Source organism: Ictalurus punctatus, chromosome 2 (genome assembly GCF_001660625.3).
Source record: "Ictalurus punctatus breed USDA103 chromosome 2, Coco_2.0, whole genome shotgun sequence".
Taxonomy (NCBI): domain Eukaryota; kingdom Metazoa; phylum Chordata; class Actinopteri; order Siluriformes; family Ictaluridae; genus Ictalurus; species Ictalurus punctatus.
The window spans coordinates 36,199,647-36,219,588 of NC_030417.2; the positions used below are offsets into that span (position 1 = coordinate 36,199,647).

The 19,942-nt window shown below is 43.3% G+C and overlaps 1 protein-coding gene across 2 annotated transcripts in view; it reads left to right on the plus strand.

Annotated features, from left to right (window-relative positions):
- Window positions 1-19,942, plus strand: part of kcnh6a (potassium voltage-gated channel, subfamily H (eag-related), member 6a) — a 56,874-nt gene that overhangs the window by 12,812 nt on the left and 24,120 nt on the right. For both annotated transcript variants that reach the window (XM_017494633.3, XM_017494636.3), the window contains exons 4-6: window positions 3,886-3,989; window positions 4,475-4,718; window positions 6,905-7,110. In XM_017494633.3, coding sequence (XP_017350122.1) covers window positions 3,886-3,989; window positions 4,475-4,718; window positions 6,905-7,110 — 554 coding nt within the window. The remainder of the gene's footprint in view (window positions 1-3,885; window positions 3,990-4,474; window positions 4,719-6,904; window positions 7,111-19,942) is intronic.

Consider the following 19,942-nt stretch of genomic DNA (forward strand, 5'->3'; position numbering starts at 1 on the left):
AGCGCCCCTTGCCTTAGCTTTAGCCTCCAACATGTTGCCGGTTTTCCCATATCAGTTCAAGCCCGAGTCATATTCAGAAAATGAGGATGATCGAGCGGAACCAACTTTCGCAAGCACGCCTTGAGCGGAACGTTTCACAGTGGTACGTTGTTATTTTGTAACTCTCTTACCTTTCAGATACGATGTAAATTCCGACCTCACCGGCAGGGTTCACTGTGCTATGTACACAACGTCTGTGTGTACATGGGTACTCATGTGATTTATCTTTGGAAAGCCAGGATTCTTGTGATTCCGTTGATATAAATCGTTTCAATATACAATCACAACAGCAGCTACAATCAACGTCTCTGTCAGACCACCAACATACAAACAAACACTTAACTGAGGCAACTTAGCAAACTTTAGCTAGCACGTTAGCAGAGGTCTACAACCGAGCCACAACACAAAACTCCGCATTTGAACAGATACTTCACAGCCCTTGTGTGTAGCCTGCGTTGTACTCGGCCAGGTTCAGGAAGCTGTCCTTCCTGAAACAAAGGGGTTTTCCTTTCTCAGCAAGACACACAGTGTCTCCGCGACATGGCGACTTAATTCACTGAAGCCTCGACTGAAATCACAGAAGCCTCGACTGAATTCACAGAATCTCGACTGGATTCACAGAAGCTTCATCTGAATTCACTGAATCCTCGACTGAATTCACTGAATCCTCGACAGAATTCACCGAATCCTCAACTGAATTCTCCGAATGCTTGACTGAATTCACCGAATACTCAACTAAATTCACCGAAGCTTCATCTGAATTCACCGAATCTCGACAGAATTCACCGAATCTCGACAGAATTCACCGAATCCTCGACTGAATTCACCGAATGCTCGACTGAATTCACCGAATCTCGACAGAATTCACCGAATCTCAACTGAATTCACCGAATCCTCGACTGAATTCACCGAATCCTCGACTGAATTCACCGAATCCTCGACTGAATTCACCGAATCTCAACTGAATTCACCGAATCCTCGACTGAATTCACCGAATCCTCGACTGAATTCACCGAATCCTCGACTAAATTCACCGAAGCTTCATCTGAATTCACCAAATCTCGACAGAATTCACTGAATCTCGACAGAATTCACCGAATCTCGACAGAATTCACCGAATCCTTGACTGAATTCACCGAATCCTCGACTGAATTCACCGAATCCTCGACTGAATTCACCGAATCCTTGACTGAATTCACCGAATCCTCGACTGAATGCACCGAAGCTTCATCTGAATTCACCGAATCTCGACAGAATTCACCGAATCCTCGACAGAATTCACCGAATTTCGACTGAATTCACAGAATCCTCGACTGAATTCACCGAAGCTTCATCTGAATTCACCGAATCCTCGACTGAATTCACCGAAGCCTCGACTGATTTCACCGAAGCCTCGCCTTCTTTCTTCGCGCCTGCCTTTGGGCGGGATTATTATGCGTGACGTAGAGAAGTTACGGAAGTAAATCTGCACGTGGAGCGAGGCGTTTCGGGGCAGGTCTGGAGGAGTGTTCTCTGTTAGATAGAATAAATCCCTTTTGGGAAAATATGAGTTTTGGGGCTTTGCAGCGCTTATACATGCAGAAGCAGATACATTACTCTCCCAAACAGAGGAAAACGTTAAAAATCAGGTTATGACCCATGCCTAGAAGTGTGTATGTGTATTCTATCTCTGTGTGTGTGTGTGTGTGTGTGTGTGTGTGTGTGTGTGTTTTGCATGCGTTTGAGTGTGTACGTATTGAGATTTCTATCTGCGTGTGAACAGCAATTGAACGAGCTTTCTCGGACGACTGACTTCTGTGGGTTATGAGTAAGCTCCGTTTTATTTTCCTTTCCAAGTAAGGCCTTCTGCGTCATTTCACAGACGTCTCGAACGTTTTCATTTCGCCGAAGAATTCATTCCAGTTTGAATTCTGACAGGACCAAACATCGATGTTACCATAGCAAGATGAGAGAGAGAAAGTACATGATATCTGCCTGGTTCTCAAAATCAAAATAGTATGTTAATGGCTGCAAGAATCAAGAGTGAAAAACTCTAAATAGGGTTATATCTGGGTTCTTTTTTCTTTCTGTTTTTTTTTTTTTTTTTAGCCTAGACCAAGTCTTTTCCTCTTTCACCACCATCCATCCATCCATATACCGCCTATCCTTCAGGATCACGGGGAACCTGGAGTCTATCCCAGGGAGCATGGGGCACAAGGCGGGGTACACCCTGGACGGGGTGCCGATCCATCGCAGGGCACACAATCATATACACACTCACACACCCATTCATACACTACGGACACTTTAGACACACCAATCAGCCTACCATGCATGTCTTTGGACTGGGGGAGGAAACCGGAGTACCCGGAGGAAACCCCCATAGCACGGGGAGAACATCCAAACTCCACACACACACACAGGGCCACGGTGGGACTCGAACCCCCGACCCTGGAGGTGTGAGGCGAACCATTCATGATTTTAATTTCAATTTAGAATAATAATTTGATTACTATTTCAATGATATTTACATATTTCGATCAGTGAATACTTCAGTGCACGTTATGCAGACACACACTCACACACTCACACACACACAGTATATACAGTGTTTCAGTTCTGTTGTGTGTGATCTCAGCACTCAAGGAATGCCTCAACAGCAGATGTACAGATGTAAAAGAGATTATAGAGATGTAAAGCGTTATCTAAAAGACTAAAAGGAAAACTTCACCTATTCGCTGTGAACGGAATAAGAGAAGCGACAAATCCTCAGGAAAAAAATAAACATCAGATGAAATGCCCAAGAAGCATACTTTGTTATTTAAGGCATGATCCACGGACAAACCAACCGTGCCACGTTAAAAATGTCGCGTATAAACCTGCACTAAACCTCCCGTCCTTCACTCCCTGTCATCTCTGTATCCCTATGCTCAGTGTCTGGTTTTCAGACAGCATTCTGATTGGTTAATCGTGTTCCTCACTACAGCTGCTAACCAATAAAATGCGACTAAACAAAAACGAAGCGTCACGCCCGTTCGATGTTCGGGTTTGGTTAAACGCGTAATCATGACAACGATTTCTTTGACCGTTCACCGTGTCTTCTTTGTTTCATGGCGGACGGTGGGTTTGATCGAGTCACACGAGGCGTGATATTTGCCCCCAGGTACGTACAGGGTGTCCGTATTTGGCTTCGTAGGCAAGTATGAGTGCTTCAAAGCTGACGTGGGACGCTACAGGAAGCCCGTGGACCAGTGGTTTTAGCGTTTAGTAGCATTAGAAATGTCTCAAAGAATGCTTTTAGAATTTGCTGAATTCGAATTCGCTGAATACCTTGAACACATCCCCACGGTTATATACTTAAGAGTTTATGCAGAAGCGAAACTAGCAGAGGATTACCGAGGGACGGTGCGTTATAGGTCCGTGAAACGTTCCCAGACTTGTGCCGGGATCTGAAACGAAATGAATCGTCGCTTTCGTTTGAAAGAGTAACGCCGGCGAACAACAGAGCGGCGATTAAAACACGCCGCGCCGATGTCTGGGAAACACGTCACGCCCCGCTGACCAGGAATTATACAGTCAAACTCGTGAAAACAAGCCGTCCTGACTGACTTTATATCTGTAGGAAGCAGACGTGAAGACACACACTTAAGTGTTGTTGTTTTTTTTTTTTTGACCTCGGATGCACGTAAATCTACCGTGTAAGATAAAACAAAATTAGGCACGTTCCAAAACCTTTATCGGCTTTGTAATGCTCAGTGAATCATAAAGCCGTAATGGGTTCAGGGTTAGTTTTGTCGATGAGACCAAGGACTAAATTAAGTACCGGGCAAATGAACCCTGGCGTGATGTGCTGTGTCTGTTTTCCAGCTCAGAAGCGTAGACTGAGGCTGAGAATGCCGTCTTTACGAGTCACGCGGCAACCTGCTTACCCCAAAGACCAGTTTGAAGGAGTCGTTGTGGACTATTTACAGGTACACACACAGTTCTGTTGTGCTCTGCCACATATCCACGCACAGCACACCACGTTGTGCTCCTTTCTTCTGCAGACAACACACGTTTTTCGTGAACTCTCTCTCTCTCTCTCTCTCTCTCTCTCGCGCTCTCTCTCTCCGTTCAATTCAAAATCAAAGTACTTTATTGGCATGGTCGTTTACATACAGTATTGCCAAAGCATCAATATAGATAAGAAAGGAGAATTAAAATAATGAAATGAATAATAATAAAAATAAAATACAGTGATAATAGTAATAAAAAATAGTAATGATTACAAAAATAAGTCAATAAAAAATGCAAAGTAAAGTGACAAACTACAAGCTGGCAGTGTAGGACAAAAGTGTAAAGGTTACAATAATTACGTACATTAATGCCATAAAATAAAATATAATAAAGTATCCCTCTCTTTTTTTCTTTTTCTCTCTCTCTCTCTCTCTCTCTTTCTCTCTCTCTTCTTCTGTAGCTGCCTGGTAAATCTGTAGCTCTGAAGGGTTTCCCTGCGCCGTGTAAAGAGAGCTCCCTGCAGTGTGAGACACAGGCTCTGATCCATCAGGAGCACTCTTTCACCTCGCCTTCGTCCAGCCTGGAGCCCGGCGGCCCCCAGACCCCCTACACACACTCGCGCACACACTCCCGAGAGAGTGTACACAGCATGCGGCGTGCCTCCTCGCTGCACGACATCGACTCCATCAGGGACCAGTGCAGCGGTCAGTTGTATTATATATGTGTGTGTGTGTGTGTGTGTGTGTGAGTGTGCTCTACAGTTTTCATATAATTCATATTATTCGCAGAGTCATACCGGTTTGCTTAGCCTGATCAGAACAGGACATCTGAACCGAATTGCCGTCTGTGTTAGAGCAGGGGAACGCTCCAGAGGACCAGCATGTTGAAATCAATACAGTTCACACTAGACATTGTAGACTAGCATGTCCTGCACATGGAATGGCCACTGAGGTGATGGTGTTGGCCAGGAACCAGCAGGAATTCATTCACTCATCTTCAGTAACCGCTTTATCCTGGTCAGTCACAGTGGAGTCGGAGACTGTCCCGGAAACACTGGGTGTGAACTGGAACAGGAATACGCTGGGGACGGGACGGGACCCGGTTTAGAGTCACCAGTTCATCTAGTGGCATGCCTTTGGGAGGTGGGAGGAGGGAGGAACCATGAGAACCCAAACAGACACATGGAGAACATGTGAAACTCCACACAGACCCAAGCTCAGGATCGAACCAGGGGCCCTTGAGCTATGAGGCAGCACCACCGGTAATGTACCACCATCAGAAATGTATGGCACAAATATTTCTACTATTTTACCAGCAAGGTTTGCGATTTTAATGTTTCCGGGGGACACGTTGGCTGGTGGCTTAGCGATTAGCGTGTTTGCCTCAAACCTACGGGGTCGGGGGGGGGGGGGGGGGGGGGGGGGGTTGAATCCTGCCTCTGCCCTGTGTACGTGGAACTGTTTGCATGTGCTCCACGTTCTTCAGGGGTTTCTTCTGGTTACTCGGGTTTCCTCCCCCTGTCCGAAGACATGAGTCGTAGACCGATTGGCATTTGCAAATTGTCCGTAGTGTGTCTTGTGCCCCGAGCCCGCCTTGAGTTCCCTGAGATAGGCTCCAGGCTCCCTGTGACCCTCTGTAGTGGTACAGAAGATGGACGGATGGATGGACGGATGGACGGACAGATGGCTGGACGGATGGATGAATGAATGGATGATGGCTGGATGGATGGATGGTTGGATGGATGGATGGACGGATGGATGGACGGATGGTTGGACGGATGGACAGATGGATGGATGGATGGATGGACAGACGGATGGATGGATGGATGGACGGATGGTTGGATGGATGGAAGGACAGATGGATGGACGGATGGATGGATGAATGGATGGATGATGGCCGGATGGTTGGATGGATGAACGAATGGATGGACAGATAATGGCTTCAAACCCAAGGTCTCAATACAATATTGGAAAGACAAAAATGCAAAATAATAATGATCAAGCACGATTAAACAGACTGTATTTGAAAAATTAGACCGTACAAGTAGTAATTACCTTATAGTGGCGTTCAAATGTTCTCATCTCGTAATTACAGTGTTTCCTTCCGACCCGACCTGAAGGCAGCATCAGTGTAAGTAGTAGTGTAGCTTGCTGCCGAGCAGGTAATCACGGAGAAGCTGGATACAGTGTTGACCTCCCAGACTCCGGCAGCGCTACGAAGCAGTCTGGGTTGAAAGGAGTTCATTAAGGCTGATTAGGGATTTCTCAGCAGCTCAGAGGCCGTTTGATCACGGCTGCATCACAGGAGCACGTGAGCACAACGGAAATCTCATTACCGCAGAGAAGGGACAATTGTTTTTCACAGCTGTGCAAGGTTGTACAGCATACAGCGCAATCACCTAGGGTTATGTATTTTGAGTGAATATCCATAGTGTAGGCTAGTTACGTGTTGCGATGCGAGGAGTAGGAACCATGTTAATGCTCCATAAGGAACAGTAAGGAGCAGGGCTTACTGAACTCTGGGCACGTGATGCAATCAGGACCTTTGTGTGCCAATGATTACCTCTAGACATCATAATCGAGGCTGCTGTAGACTGTGTGTGTGTGTGTGTGTGTGTGTGTGTTCGTGCACCTGATGTCTGTTTATCTAAGTAAGAGAAGGACCGTGGGTTCGGGATGGCACATCTCAGTATATTGAAGTGTATGACTCATATAAATTTGCATTTGATATTGAAAATATTTATCTGCATACCATACGTTTCTGCTTGTGAGAATCGCACTGTTTCCAGAGAAACAAAAAAAAAACGTACAAAAAAAAAACAGCAGGTCTATTAAGTGTGTCATGAGATATATACGAGGCAGACTTTTTCTGATTTGATCTTCACCCACAGATGCCTTGAAGCCCAATAATGTGAGCTCCACGTCGGATTCGGATCTGATGCGGCATCGCGCCATCGGTAGGATCCCCCAGGTCACGCTGTCGTTCGGGGCAGAGCGGGTCAGACCTCCTTCACCCACCGAGATCGAGATCATTGCCCCCAGCAAGATTAAAGATCGCACGCAGAACGTCTCCGAGAAGGTCACACATGTCACTCAGGTATATTTGGGGCAAATCTGACTCATAAAAGCACTCTCATTGGCTGTTGTTAGTGGATCGCCACCTCGATACCCACAGCAAGCTGTAGCCAGAAGGCAAGTTAGTCAGGGTGATTTCTGGGCGGGAGGGATGGCGTACTCTCTCTGCCCTGTCAATCACAGTAGCCAATCATCTACGATGTCTATGAGCTCTGAGTGTGATGCAGCATGAGCGAAAAGATACGGTTGGCTGGCTTTTTGTGTCTTGGAGGAAGCACTAACACAGCCCTTCCTGGTTGGTAGTTGTTGTGTTAGCTAGTGGGTGGGAAGACCAAATTGGTGAGAAAATGGGGGAGGGGGTGGGGGGTGATGAAATGATCTCAAATATTGCAATATATTAGCAGTATATATATATATAGTAACAAGTGAATCTATAGCGATATAACTATTACTAACAATATTAAGTGGACATGTTGGAATAATGCAATTTTCAGCGACAAGGCTGTGATTCGCTCGTCACTTGATTCTGCTTGGCTTTGACTTGGGCTTCTGTGGTAGAGGTAGAGGTAGAGAGAGCGAGAGAGAGAGCGTACATAAATATACATGGCACAACAGGGCTCAGGTGTGCCACCTTAGTCATTACTCTACCCCCCAAACACCTTCATCCCAATGCAGACCCATGGTAAACCACACCTCCACCTTCTACACATATTTATAACACTGATTATTTTTGGTGGTAAAAAGTCAACCTCAGAAGCTGCAAGGATGAGATTGAATGAGTCATGGAGTGAATTAAAATGTGATGATGTGGTGGGTGAATGGCTGATAAATGAGTTTTTATGAATAGATGATGGGCTGAAATGCTGAATGATGGAGTAACTGGTGGATTGGTGAATGGATGATGGCATAATTGGTTGATTGGTGAATGGTTGATGGGTAACTAATGGATTGGTGAATGAATGATGGGGTAATTGATGTATTGGTGAAGGGATGATAGGGTAATTGATGTATTGGTGAATGGATGATGGGGTAATTGATGGGTTGTGTAAATGGAGTAATTGCTGTATTGGTGAATGGATGATGGGGTAAAATCGATGGATTGTGTGAATGGAGTAACTGGTGGATTGGTGAAGGAATGATTGGGTAATTGATGGGTTGTGTAAATGGAGTAACTGGTATAATTTGTGAATGGATGATGGGGTAATTGCTGGATTGGTGAATGGATGATGGGGTAATTGGTTGATTGGTGAATGGTTGATGGGTAACTAGTGGATTGGTGAATGAATGATGGGGTAATTGATGTATTGGTGAAGGGATGATTGGGTAATTGATGGGTTGTGTAAATGGAGTAACTGGTATAATTTGTGAATGGATGATGGGGTAATTGCTGGATTGGTGAATGGATGATGGGGTAAAATCGAAGGATTGTGTGAATGGAGTAACTGGTGGATTGGTGAATGGATGATGGGGTAATTGGTTGATTGGTGAATGGTTGATGGGTAACTAGTGGATTGGTGAATGGATGATGGGGTAATTGATGGATTAGTGAAGGAATGATTGGGTAATTAATGTATTGGTGAAGGAATGATTGGGTAATTGATGTATTGGTGAAGGGATGATGGGGTAATTGATGGGTTGTGTAAATGGAGTAACTGGTGGATTGGTGAATGGATGATGGGGTAATTGATGTATTGGTGAAGGGATGATAGGGTAATTGATGTATTGGTGAATGGATGATGGGGTAATTGATGGGTTGTGTAAATGGAGTAACTGGTATAATTTGTGAATGGATGATGGGGTAATTGCTGGATTGGTGAATGGATGATGGGGTAAAATCGATGGGTTGTGTGAATGGAGTAACCTGTGGATTGGTGAATGGATGATGGGGTAACTGATGGGTTGTGTAAATGGATAATGGAGTAACTGGCGGCTTGGTGAAGAGATTATGGGTAATTAGTGGAGTGGTGAATTAATAATGGGGAAACAGGTAGAATGACGAGGTACTTAGTGGATTGTGTGAATGGACGACGGGTAGATGGATTCTGTGAATGGATGAAAGGTTAAATGGTTGCTAATTGGTGGATCAGAATGGATGACGGAGTAAATAGATGCTAATTGGTGGAGCGTATGAATGAATAATGGGGTCAAAATGGTGGCAAGCTCGGCCTCTGTGGAAACGAGTGATGGAAAGGTCGACAACAGCATTATTCCCCCAGAACCTCAAACGTCATCACTAAAAAGCAGCCAGTGCCCTATAAACAGCATTGTACAGAGATGCAGTCAGTATTGAACGTGTGTGTGTGTGTGTGTGTGTGTGTGTTTGTTTATGTTCACAATAATGACCTCAGACCCAGATCCTGCCAGTCCTGCCAGAGCTATCTGTGCATATCGGGTTTGAATATACAGGTCAATATTTTATAGCCGCTAAATTAAATTTGCTCGGGTCAGTCACGGTGTTGGGGAACGAGGCCGCTGTGACATATCTGTGCTTTCAGGGCTGCAATATTAGTTTATTGTATTACGCTTTGTCTTGCTTGGGGTAATGGCTGAAAGAGTATGATGGAGAAACACAGAAAATGAAGCAGGGAGAATGTAAAGAGAGGGTGTATTTGTGACTCTCTCAATTGAAGGCACACAGGAGTCGGCTTGTCATCCTGCCAGTGGAAAAATCGATCGATCCAGCAAACTACAGCTCAATCGGTGCTGCGTATTTAAGTCTAAACTCGGTGTGCGTGTGGTATACAATGTGTCGCCATTTTCGCAGTGTGTGAGACCAAGACGTTATATCATTAAATGTCCTGTCTGCTATCCCTCTTCCACTCATAAACAATACATTCAAAGAGCAAGCATGGGGCAGCGTACAACCTGCCCCAGTGGGACAACAAGTCTGTTAGCACTTGCTGTAGTTCTCATTTTTAACCACTAGACGCACTAATAACTCTACGGCACTAATAATAATAAGAACTAATTTGGCACTACGCATGATGCCCCATGACGTTCAGAGCTCCCTTCAAAAGAGGTATTTAGTATTTCAATGGAATTTAAAATGTATCCCGTGATAAAAGATTAACATGTCTTATAAATATATAAATGGTTAGGTTCTGCCCCACCTGCCCCCTATGGATGAGCCACCACTGATAACAGAATGTAAAATCGTAAAAATCCAAGACGTGGGTTTCTAAAACTGTTTTAAAATTCATACTGGCGGCCTGAATACATTTCCGATTCCAGAAACGAATCCAGTCAGTTCTGTCCAAGGTCTTCCTGCTATAAATAGACCGCGCGCCCTTCACTGTCCTCATTTCATCTGTGGATATAAATTATGCAGAGCACCGGGGCCACCTTTTTCGCACTTTCTGTTTGCAGCGGGGCTACGTAACGAGCCGTAAACGGATCGGGCACGAGTCGTTACGCGTGGCAGTGCGGCGTAAGAAAAGAAAGACAGGGTAGTGAGAGAACCCTCTTACATTTCATTCCTTTATTGTTACAAACGAATATTAGGAATACCGAAGGACTGTTACTGGGAGTCCCGTTCAGACAAGCCACATTTCAACGAACAGGGTGCATGTTATTTGACTTCTTTTCACTATCCTAACACGCAGCACTCGCATAGTTAAGCAATAAAATGGACAGATTTGACCTTCAGACCTATAGAAAAGTCAGCTTTGTGTACCAATCTTCTGGATTTTCGAAGGTCGTTTTTAAAGTTTCGGGATGCACATAAGACACGCAGGTGAGTGTGTGAACTGCCAATCACGTTACCTCTGCTTCTGCATGTCCGCGCAAAAGCATGCATCAAGAATAAACCAGGCTTCTCTGCTTAGCCTCGGGCCGTATCACGCCTTCTTATCGTGTCGTATCTTATCTTATCTTGTCTTAGCCTACCTACTATAGAACTGGATGTAGTTTCCTTTGTTCTCAAGATTGCACAGAGGAGGAGTGTGTTTGTGTGTGTGTGTGAGAGAGAGAGAGAGAAATACACTGATGTAATGCCCACTGATGGGCGTAACTCCTTGTTTGATAATTGAACTTCGATTCAGCATGGTGTGAAAAAAATCTACATTGATCCCTGCTACTATCGATCCGTCTGTATTGTGTGTGTGTGTGTGTCTACGTGTAGCTCGGTTATCCATGCCTGCTGCGCTGGGTTTTCAGCACAGGTTAATGATGTGTATTTCAAGGTTATAGTTTTCAAACTGGGGGCCGCGGAACCCTTGGGGGCCACCAGGGGGCGCCCGGGGGGCCTCAACAATTTGGCCAGGCTTGACAAACATTGTCGTAGCCACCAAGCCCATCCCTCGCACTAGTATGTTTTCTCTTTCTCACTCTCAGACAACCACACACACACAATCAATTCCTAATGTAATGTAAAGATGTAAGACGTAATTATTAATAAAAAGCGGGATATATTCAGAAGTCTGTATTTTGAACGTGTTTTAAAGACATCTTGCAGAAGGACGGCCTCGGTCAAATGTTAATGCCGTTTGAGGGGCCTTGCCCTGGAGAAGTTTGGGAACCCCTGTTATAGCAAATCAAACATAAATTGTCGTCAATTAAAGGTTTTTCGTGTCTTCTCTGCGGTGTAAATGCGCGCCTGGTCCGATCGGAAAGCAGGTCACGCAGTCATTGCACTTCCTTGTTTTTGACACGAAGATACTGGGTGAGAATGCTGTTTATATATTTGAATAAACAAACAAATTGACCTTTTTTTTTGTTTTTGTTTTACATTTTATGGCATTTGGCAGACGCCCTTATCCAGAGCGACTTACATTGATGTCATTTATACAACTGAGCAGTTGAGGGTTAAGGGCCTCGCTCAAGGGCTGGGATTCGAACTCGCAACCTTCCGATCAGTACTGCAACGTCTTAACCCCCGAGCTACCACTGACCCAAATAAACGAACGAACGAACGAACGAACGAACGAACGAACGAACGAACGAACGAACGAACGAACGAACGAACGAACGAACGAACGAACGAACGAACGAACGAACGAACGAACGAACGAACGAACGAACGAACGAACGAACGAACAACGAGCGAGCGAGCGAGGAGTAAAACGTTGGGGTGCAGGGCTGGACGGTGTGATGATATAATATCGATATGGTGGCAAAATACATCACATTACACTTTTCTGAGATATCATGTATTCTTTTTTTGAAGTGTTTTCTTTTTAAATTAGTTTTAATTACTGACTGAAAGCAGCAGATGTGATTTTGTACCTAATCATGTATGTAGGTATGTACATACATTTAAAGATCTTGTTTTTTTTATCTATAAAAATGAACATTAAACACTGCTATGTGTCGCGGCACGTATCATGTGCTTATAGACATGCCTTTGAGAATCGTGACACGACGTGTTTGTCATATCGCCCATCCCTACTTGGGTGTGCTGTTATAGGAAAATAATCAGTGACGGGACGGTGTGATGAGTTCCTCTTACCACTTCAGAGTCGTTTCTTTTCCTGTAACGGCACGTTCTAAAGTGCTTTATTGTCTCAAACCAGAGTTGCTTGCTGAGGATTTTACAACCCCTCCCCCAAATATGTTCCAGTCGCGTTTAAACAAAACGATTTTCCTTTGCTTTTACCCATCCTGAGATGTTTCTTGTAACGAAAAGCCTTTTTATAGACCGTCGATTTACTGACCCGGCTGATATTAATCTGCACAGATAGGGGGTGTAATTACTTACGGATTTCAGCTGCTTCCTTGCCTTACCTTGCCTTGGAGAACTGCTTTTTCTTAGCGTGTTCAGTACTTTTTTCCCGTGTCATTCATCTTTATTACACAATAACTTCATTTATGGACTTTAACGTCGTGAATTCTTTATATTTGCGGATTTCTTGAGTTAATACCGACGTCCGGTGAAAATCTCACGTGAATATCCTCATAGGAAATATATTTACTGAAAAAAAACGTTGATGCGTTGGATACTTATTTCCCCCCTGCTGTAAATGAGACCTACAACAGACTGCACGAGTGCACTGCGGAGTTATTCTGTAGTGTGTGTGTGTGTGTGTGTATTTGTGGGCTTCCGTTAAGAAGCGCAGGTGTGTGTTACATCACGTCTTCCCTTGTACGAGCGCGCCGATGGTAAAAGTGGGCGGAGAAACGTTTTCTTCTTTTGCTCTCTGTGACCTTTTCACTTTGAGTTGTGGATGCACGTGTGAGTGTGTGTGTGTGTGTGTGTGTGTGTGTGTGTGAGAGAGAGCGAGACAGCGTGAGGCTGTGCTGTATCAGCCCGTTCTGGTCTCCCAGCGCTCCTCACAGAAATGCCACCATGAGCCAGACGCGAAAACTTCAACCTGTAAGTAGAAATCGTGTCGTACTTCTACTGTAGTATTTTCCTCCGTCTGAAACGTTGTAGTAATCTTTGCTGGGTTTATTTTATTTATTTTTTTCATTTAAGAGACTCTTAAATGTCTTCTCTGTCCGTCTGTTCTCTCTCCGTGGCGATTTGGGTGTCAAATCAGTCATCGTGGTTGATTGACGTGTATAGACGACAGCTGCGGGCTGTAGTGAAGTAGGGTTCACGTCGAGTCGGAGATCCGTTACGGAGAATAGTTCTACGGAACAGACGTCAATGCAGGACACTTCGTTAGAGTCGAACGCAACTTCAAGGTTTCCGTATTGAATTCCTAGTGTAATGAAGCTAACAGGAACGGAAATGAACAGAATGTATTCTCTCTCTCTCTATTTTTTTTTTTTTACCAAGTTAAAAATTCCGTTTTTAAAACGTACTCGCTTTTGTGTAACTATGATGTTGCGCGTACACTGTTCTGGGAACTGACTGGGGCGTGCTTTTTTTTCAGCTGAGGAATGAGCTGAAGGCCCTCTGTGATTGGATGAAATCAGTTTTGTCCACCTTCAGGGGTTCTCCGTTGTGCTCCTGAGTAAAAGATTAAAAGTACAAGCACTAACTAGTTCTCCTATTGCAGTTACACTTACTGAATTTTAACTCGCCGCCTTCATACTTGCCAAAGGTCTGTTTCGTGTGCCCGTCTTCTAGATTAGTAAATACTTTTCAGCATGAGATCAGAGTTTCCGATTTGAGACGCGGTTCATCACGACAATCACGATGACGGCGGAAAGTTTTAAGAAACACAGAGCTCGTCAGTGTGTTTAAAAATGGACAAATATCAGGGGGTTTTCTTTCCAGGACCCTTGGGTACCCCAGTTGTTATTGGTGTTGGAATTGTTGTTGAGATTATTGTTGGAATTGTTGTTGATGTTATTGTTGTTGTTGGAATTGTTGTTGATGTTATTGTTGTTGTTGGAATTGTTGTTGATGTTATTGTTGTTGTTGGAATTGTTGTTGATGTTGTTGTTGTTGTTGGAATTTTTGTTGTTGGAATTGTTGTTGATGTTATTGTTGTTGGAATTGTTGTTGATGTTATTGTTGTTGGAATTGTTGTTATTGTTGTTGTTGTTGTTATTGGAACTGTTGTTGATATTATTGTAGTTGGAATTGTTATTGATGTTATTGGTTTTGTTGGAATTGTTGTTGGAATTGTTGTTAATGTTTTTGTTGATGTTGGAATTGTGTTATTGTTGTTGGAATTGTTGTTGAGATTATTGTTGTTGTTGGAATTGTTGATGTTATTGGTTTTGTTGGAATTGTTGTTGATGTTTTTGTTGTTGATGTTATTGTTGTTGGAATGTTTGTTGATGTTATTGTTGTTGGAATTTTTGATGTTTTTGTTGTTGATGTTATTGTTGTTGGAATGTTTGTTGATGTTATTGTTGTTGTTGGAATTGTTGATGTTTTTGTTGTTGATGTTATTGTTGTTGGAATGTTTGTTGATGTTATTGTTGTTGTTGTTGGAATTGCTGATGTTATTGGTTTTGTTGGAATTGTTGTTGATATTGTTGTTGGAATTGTTGTTAATGTTTTTGTTGATGTTGTTGGAATTGTGTTATTGTTGTTGGAATTGTTGTTGAGATTATTGTTGTTGTTGGAATTGTTGATGTTATTGGTTTTGTTGGAATTGTTGTTGATGTTTTTGTTGTTGATGTTATTGTTGTTGGAATGTTTGTTGATGTTGTTGTTGGAATTGTTGATGTTATTGGTTTTGTTGGAATGTTTGTTGATGTTATTGTTGGAATTGTTGTTGGAATTGTTGTTGATGTTTTTGTTGTTGATGTTATTGTTGGAATTGTTGTTGATGTTATTGTTGTTGGAATTGTTGATGTTATTGGTTTTGTTGGAATGTTTGTTGATGTTATTGTTGGAATTGTTGTTGGAATTGTTGTTGATGTTTTTGTTGTTGATGTTATTGTTGGAACTGTTGTTGATGTTATTGTTGTTGGAATTGTTGATGTTATTGGTTTTGTTGGAATGGTTGTTGATGTTATTGTTGTTGGAATTGTTGTTGATGTTTTTGCTGTTGATGTTTTTGTTGTTGATGTTATTGTTGTTGGAATTGTTGTTGATGTTATTGGTTTTGTTGGAATTGTTGATGTTATTGGTTTTGTTGGAATGGTTGTTGATGTTATTGTTGTTGGAATTGTTGTTGATATTGTTGTTGTTGTTGTTGTTGTTATAGGTTTTGTTGGAATGGTTGTTGTTGTTGTTGTTGTTGTTGATGCTGAAAAAAAAGGATTTTACTATTTGTCTTGGAAACCTGATGGTCAGAGACGCTTTGGCTCTGACATGCCATTTAGTAAATGTTGCTTTTAAATGTGCATAAGCTATGCAGTGAGTGTGTGAACAATGCCGGTCGCATTACCGCTGCTTGTGCACAGCCACACACTCACACACACACACACACACACACGCACACGCACACGCAAAATCATCTGTCAAGAATAAACCAGGCTCCTCCGCTTGGCGTCCCACTACACTGGTAAACCCGTGCATGGAATATTCCTTTATTTTCTAGTCACTTATATTAATAATATAGTAAAATATTAAAACGTTAGCGTTCCTATATTAGAAATCTGGAATTTAAAATAAAATGTAGGGTGGTCATACAGTAACGTCCATGGACTCGTAGGTCGTTTTCTCCAAAAGTTTGGAGACCCCTCTACCAGAAGTTTGTGGAGCACCTCCCACCTCGGACCTTTTGATCCGGCCGAGCCGTTCGGCCGCACGGCACCACGGCCTCTTTCCTGTCCAAATATGTCTCGCGGCGCTTTGATGTGCGTTTGCGTCGTGGAAATCGAACATCGCTCAGACGCACGAGGGGGCCGGTGTGTACGATGCCATTCCTCTCAGAAGTTTCAGCAGGACATTTCAGTTTGGAACCTGACACGGATGTCGGGGACGGCGTGAGAAAACTCGTAGCGTGATAACAAATGACAGTTCTGTTGTCGATTCGTTCGTTTTTCAAATTCGCCTCAGGTCATGGTGCAGCAGCGTTCTCTTCCTGTTGCTCTGTGTGTGTATCTGCGTGTGTATCTGTGTGTGCATACAGGACAGATCAGACCAGACTCGCCATTATGAAACAGGGTGCTGGATTCTATCAGTCTGTGTGTGTGTGCGTGTGTGTGTGTGTGTGTGTGTGTGTGTGCATGGACACGAGACAGCTGGATGTGAGTTAATCAGGCGATAAATAGACCTCAGTGTACAAGTGCGGTGTGTTTATATGTTTCTGTGTGTGTCTGATCCTGGAATATAAAATGTCCATGATCTCGCTCCTTATTAACGTCAATACTTTTAAGGAAGAAATCAGGACGTTGTTTGATGTTTAGAAAATGAATCGACGGAGGGACCCGTGGTTTGGCAATAACAGTTTGGCAATTACACCCTGATATATTTTATTTCTCTTATACCTCAGCGAATTGTCGATGATTACAATCGTTTTATTCCTTAAGTAACGGCACATTCGTGCACTTCTGGTTATATTGAATGTTGTGGAACTTCCAGGAAACAACATAAAACAAAGGCAGCCGAGAGTAAACACACACTAAAGTTTTTTCAAAATTGGTTTTATTGAAGTAAACTAAAAAGTTATCACCCGTGTGAAAAACTAATTGCCCCTTTAAATTTTAAAGCTGGTTGTAAATGGTCTGCACTTATATAGTGCTTTTATCCAAAGCGCTTTACACTGTGTCTCATTCACACACACACACCAATGGTGGCAGAGCTGCCATGCAAGGCGCTAACTTGCCATCAGGAGCAACTTGGGGTTCAGTGTCTCGCCCAAGGACACTTCAGTACGTGGAGTCACATGGGCTGGGAATCGAACCGCCGATCCTACGATTAGTGGACAACCCGCTCTACCACCTGAGACACAGCCGCCCAACGTTAGCAGCCATAACTGCAACCAAACGGTTCTGATATCTGAGATCAGTCTTTCATTTACTTCTAGGACTAGGATTTACTCCTATGCTTTGGATCATTGTCTTGCTGCATAATCCAGTAACGCTTGAGTCTCAGCTTACGGACTGAAGACCGGACATTCTCCTTTAGAATTTTCTGGTACAGAGCAGAATTCATGTTTCCATCAATTATTGCAAGTTGCCCAGGTCGTGAAGCAGCAGAGCATCCCCGCACCATCACACTGCCACCACCATGCTTAACCGTAGGTACGATGATCTTTTAGTGGAATTCTGTGTTTGGTTTACGCCAGATATAACGGGACTCCTGTCTTCTAAACAGTTCCACTTTCGACTCATCAGTCCACAGAACATTCTCCCAAAAGGTTTGAGGATCATCAATTCAGATGAGCCGTAATGTTCTTCTGGGTTAGCAGTGGTGTTCACCTTAATGTTCTTCTGGGTTAGCAGTGGTGTTCACCTTAATGTTCTTCTGGGTTAGCAGTGGTCTTCACCTTAATGTTCTTCTGGGTTAGCAGTGGTCTTCACCTTAATGTTCTTCTGGGTTAGCAGTGGTGTTCACCTTAATGTTCTTCTGGGTTAGCAGTGGTTTTCACTTCGCCACACTTCCATGGATGCGATTTTCCCCCAGTGTCTTTCTGATAGTGGAGTCATGAACAGTGACCTTTATTGATGCAAGAGAGGCCTGTAGATCCTTTGATGTTGTCCTTGGCTCTTTTGTGACTTGCTGGATGAGTCGTCACTGTGCTCTTGGAGGAATTTTGGAAGGTCGGCCACTTCTGGGAAGGTTCACTACTGTGCCGAGTTTTTCCATTTGGAGATAACGGCTCTCGCTGTGGTCCTTTGGAGTCCCAGAGCCTTTGAAACAGCTTTGTATATCTACGCAGACTGATGTATTACAGTCACTTTCTTCCTCGTCATTTCTGGAATTTCTTTCAACTTTACCTTAGTGTGTTACCGAGTAAGACCTTTTAACCAACTTCATGCTGTAGAAAAGTTCTATGTAAGTGCTGATTTGATTGAACAGGGTTTGCAGTAATCAGGCCTGGTTGTGTCTAGTCCAGCTGAACCCCATTACGAATGCAGCTTCATAGATTTGGGGAATTAGTAACTACGGGGGCAAATACATTTTCACGCATTCCCAGTTGGCATTGGAGAATCTTTTAGCTTCAATAAATAACATTATCGTTTAAAATCAGTATTTTGTGTTTACTCGGGTCGCCTTTGTTTTGTCTTCGATTTTGTTTTCATTTCCGAAACGATTCAGTACGAGATCTACACAAAAAACCGAAGAGATCAGCACTGTATGTTTCCATCCAAGTTGCGAATTTAATGCGAAAAATTGGAACATCGCATGAGACATTTGCGAATAAAGCACCGTTTCCATCCCATCGTGTCTCTTTACACATTTAGAGGTTGTGTACGACAGAATAAAACGAAAACGTTGTTATTAGTATCGATTTCATTTGTGTGCCAAACAGTAAATGGGAAGTAATCGAAGGTAGGAACTACAGTTAAAGTAGGGAAGTGAAGAAATGTTGGCCACACACATGCCGTAGTACTGCCCCGAGGAATCGTTCCGTTTTACCGTCTCGCACCTAATTTGCATAGAATTGAGAAAATGTCGCATTCAGAACCTATAGGGTGGTGCTGTTTAACCAAATGGGAGCCCATCTTTATTTTCATGTCCACAATAACGACAGTGTTCACGTTCAGTATCGTAATACATTATCAGAACATGCTCGCGTTGGATCCGCGTCTAAATTTGGACCTGACTCTATTTTAAAGTCGGCTGAACGTATTTCCTCCGTATTGTTCTCGGCTTTATATTCAGTGAAGTGTTAACTGTTGTGTTGTTGTACAGCAGAGATGTGTCGCTCTGTGTGTGTGTGTGTGTGTGTGTGTGTGTGTGTGAGAGAGAGAGAGAGAGAGCGAGGTGTCACAAGTACAGAACATGTTGCACAGACCCGCTTTTCCCCCGTCAGTGTTCTCATATCATTTGACAGTTTAAATGGTGCATGCCAAAGCCAAACGTTATTTCTGTAATGCAGAGATAAGATCTGAGAAAACGCCGATACCACGTCTGTCAACACACAGGCGCATCGTGTTACGGCTTACAGTCTAGGGAACTTGCAGGAACTTTGACCTTTAATAAGCAAATTTGTTGGTTTTGGTAATAATCTGCATGTAAAAAAAAAAAACAATAAAAAAAAAAATAGTTTTATATATAGAGCAAAACAGATTATCATCCCGGGTTAAGATGTGGCTCTAATAGCTCTGTGTTGTGCTACTATAGGAAAATAATTGGATCGCTTTGTGCACAGGAGCATCGTCATGCTGGAACAGGGTTTGAGCCTCTTCGTTCCAGTGAAGGGAATATTCTACACGTTTGTGCGCAACAGTTTGGGGAAGAACCTCATATGGGTGTGACGGTCAGGTGTACACATACTTTTGACCGTATAGTGTATATCTTAAGAGTATTTTCGGCATAAAAATCAGTATCGAGAAGGACTAGACTTGGTAGGCGAAGGCATCCGTGTTGATGTTCATGTCATTGACGTTGAGATCTA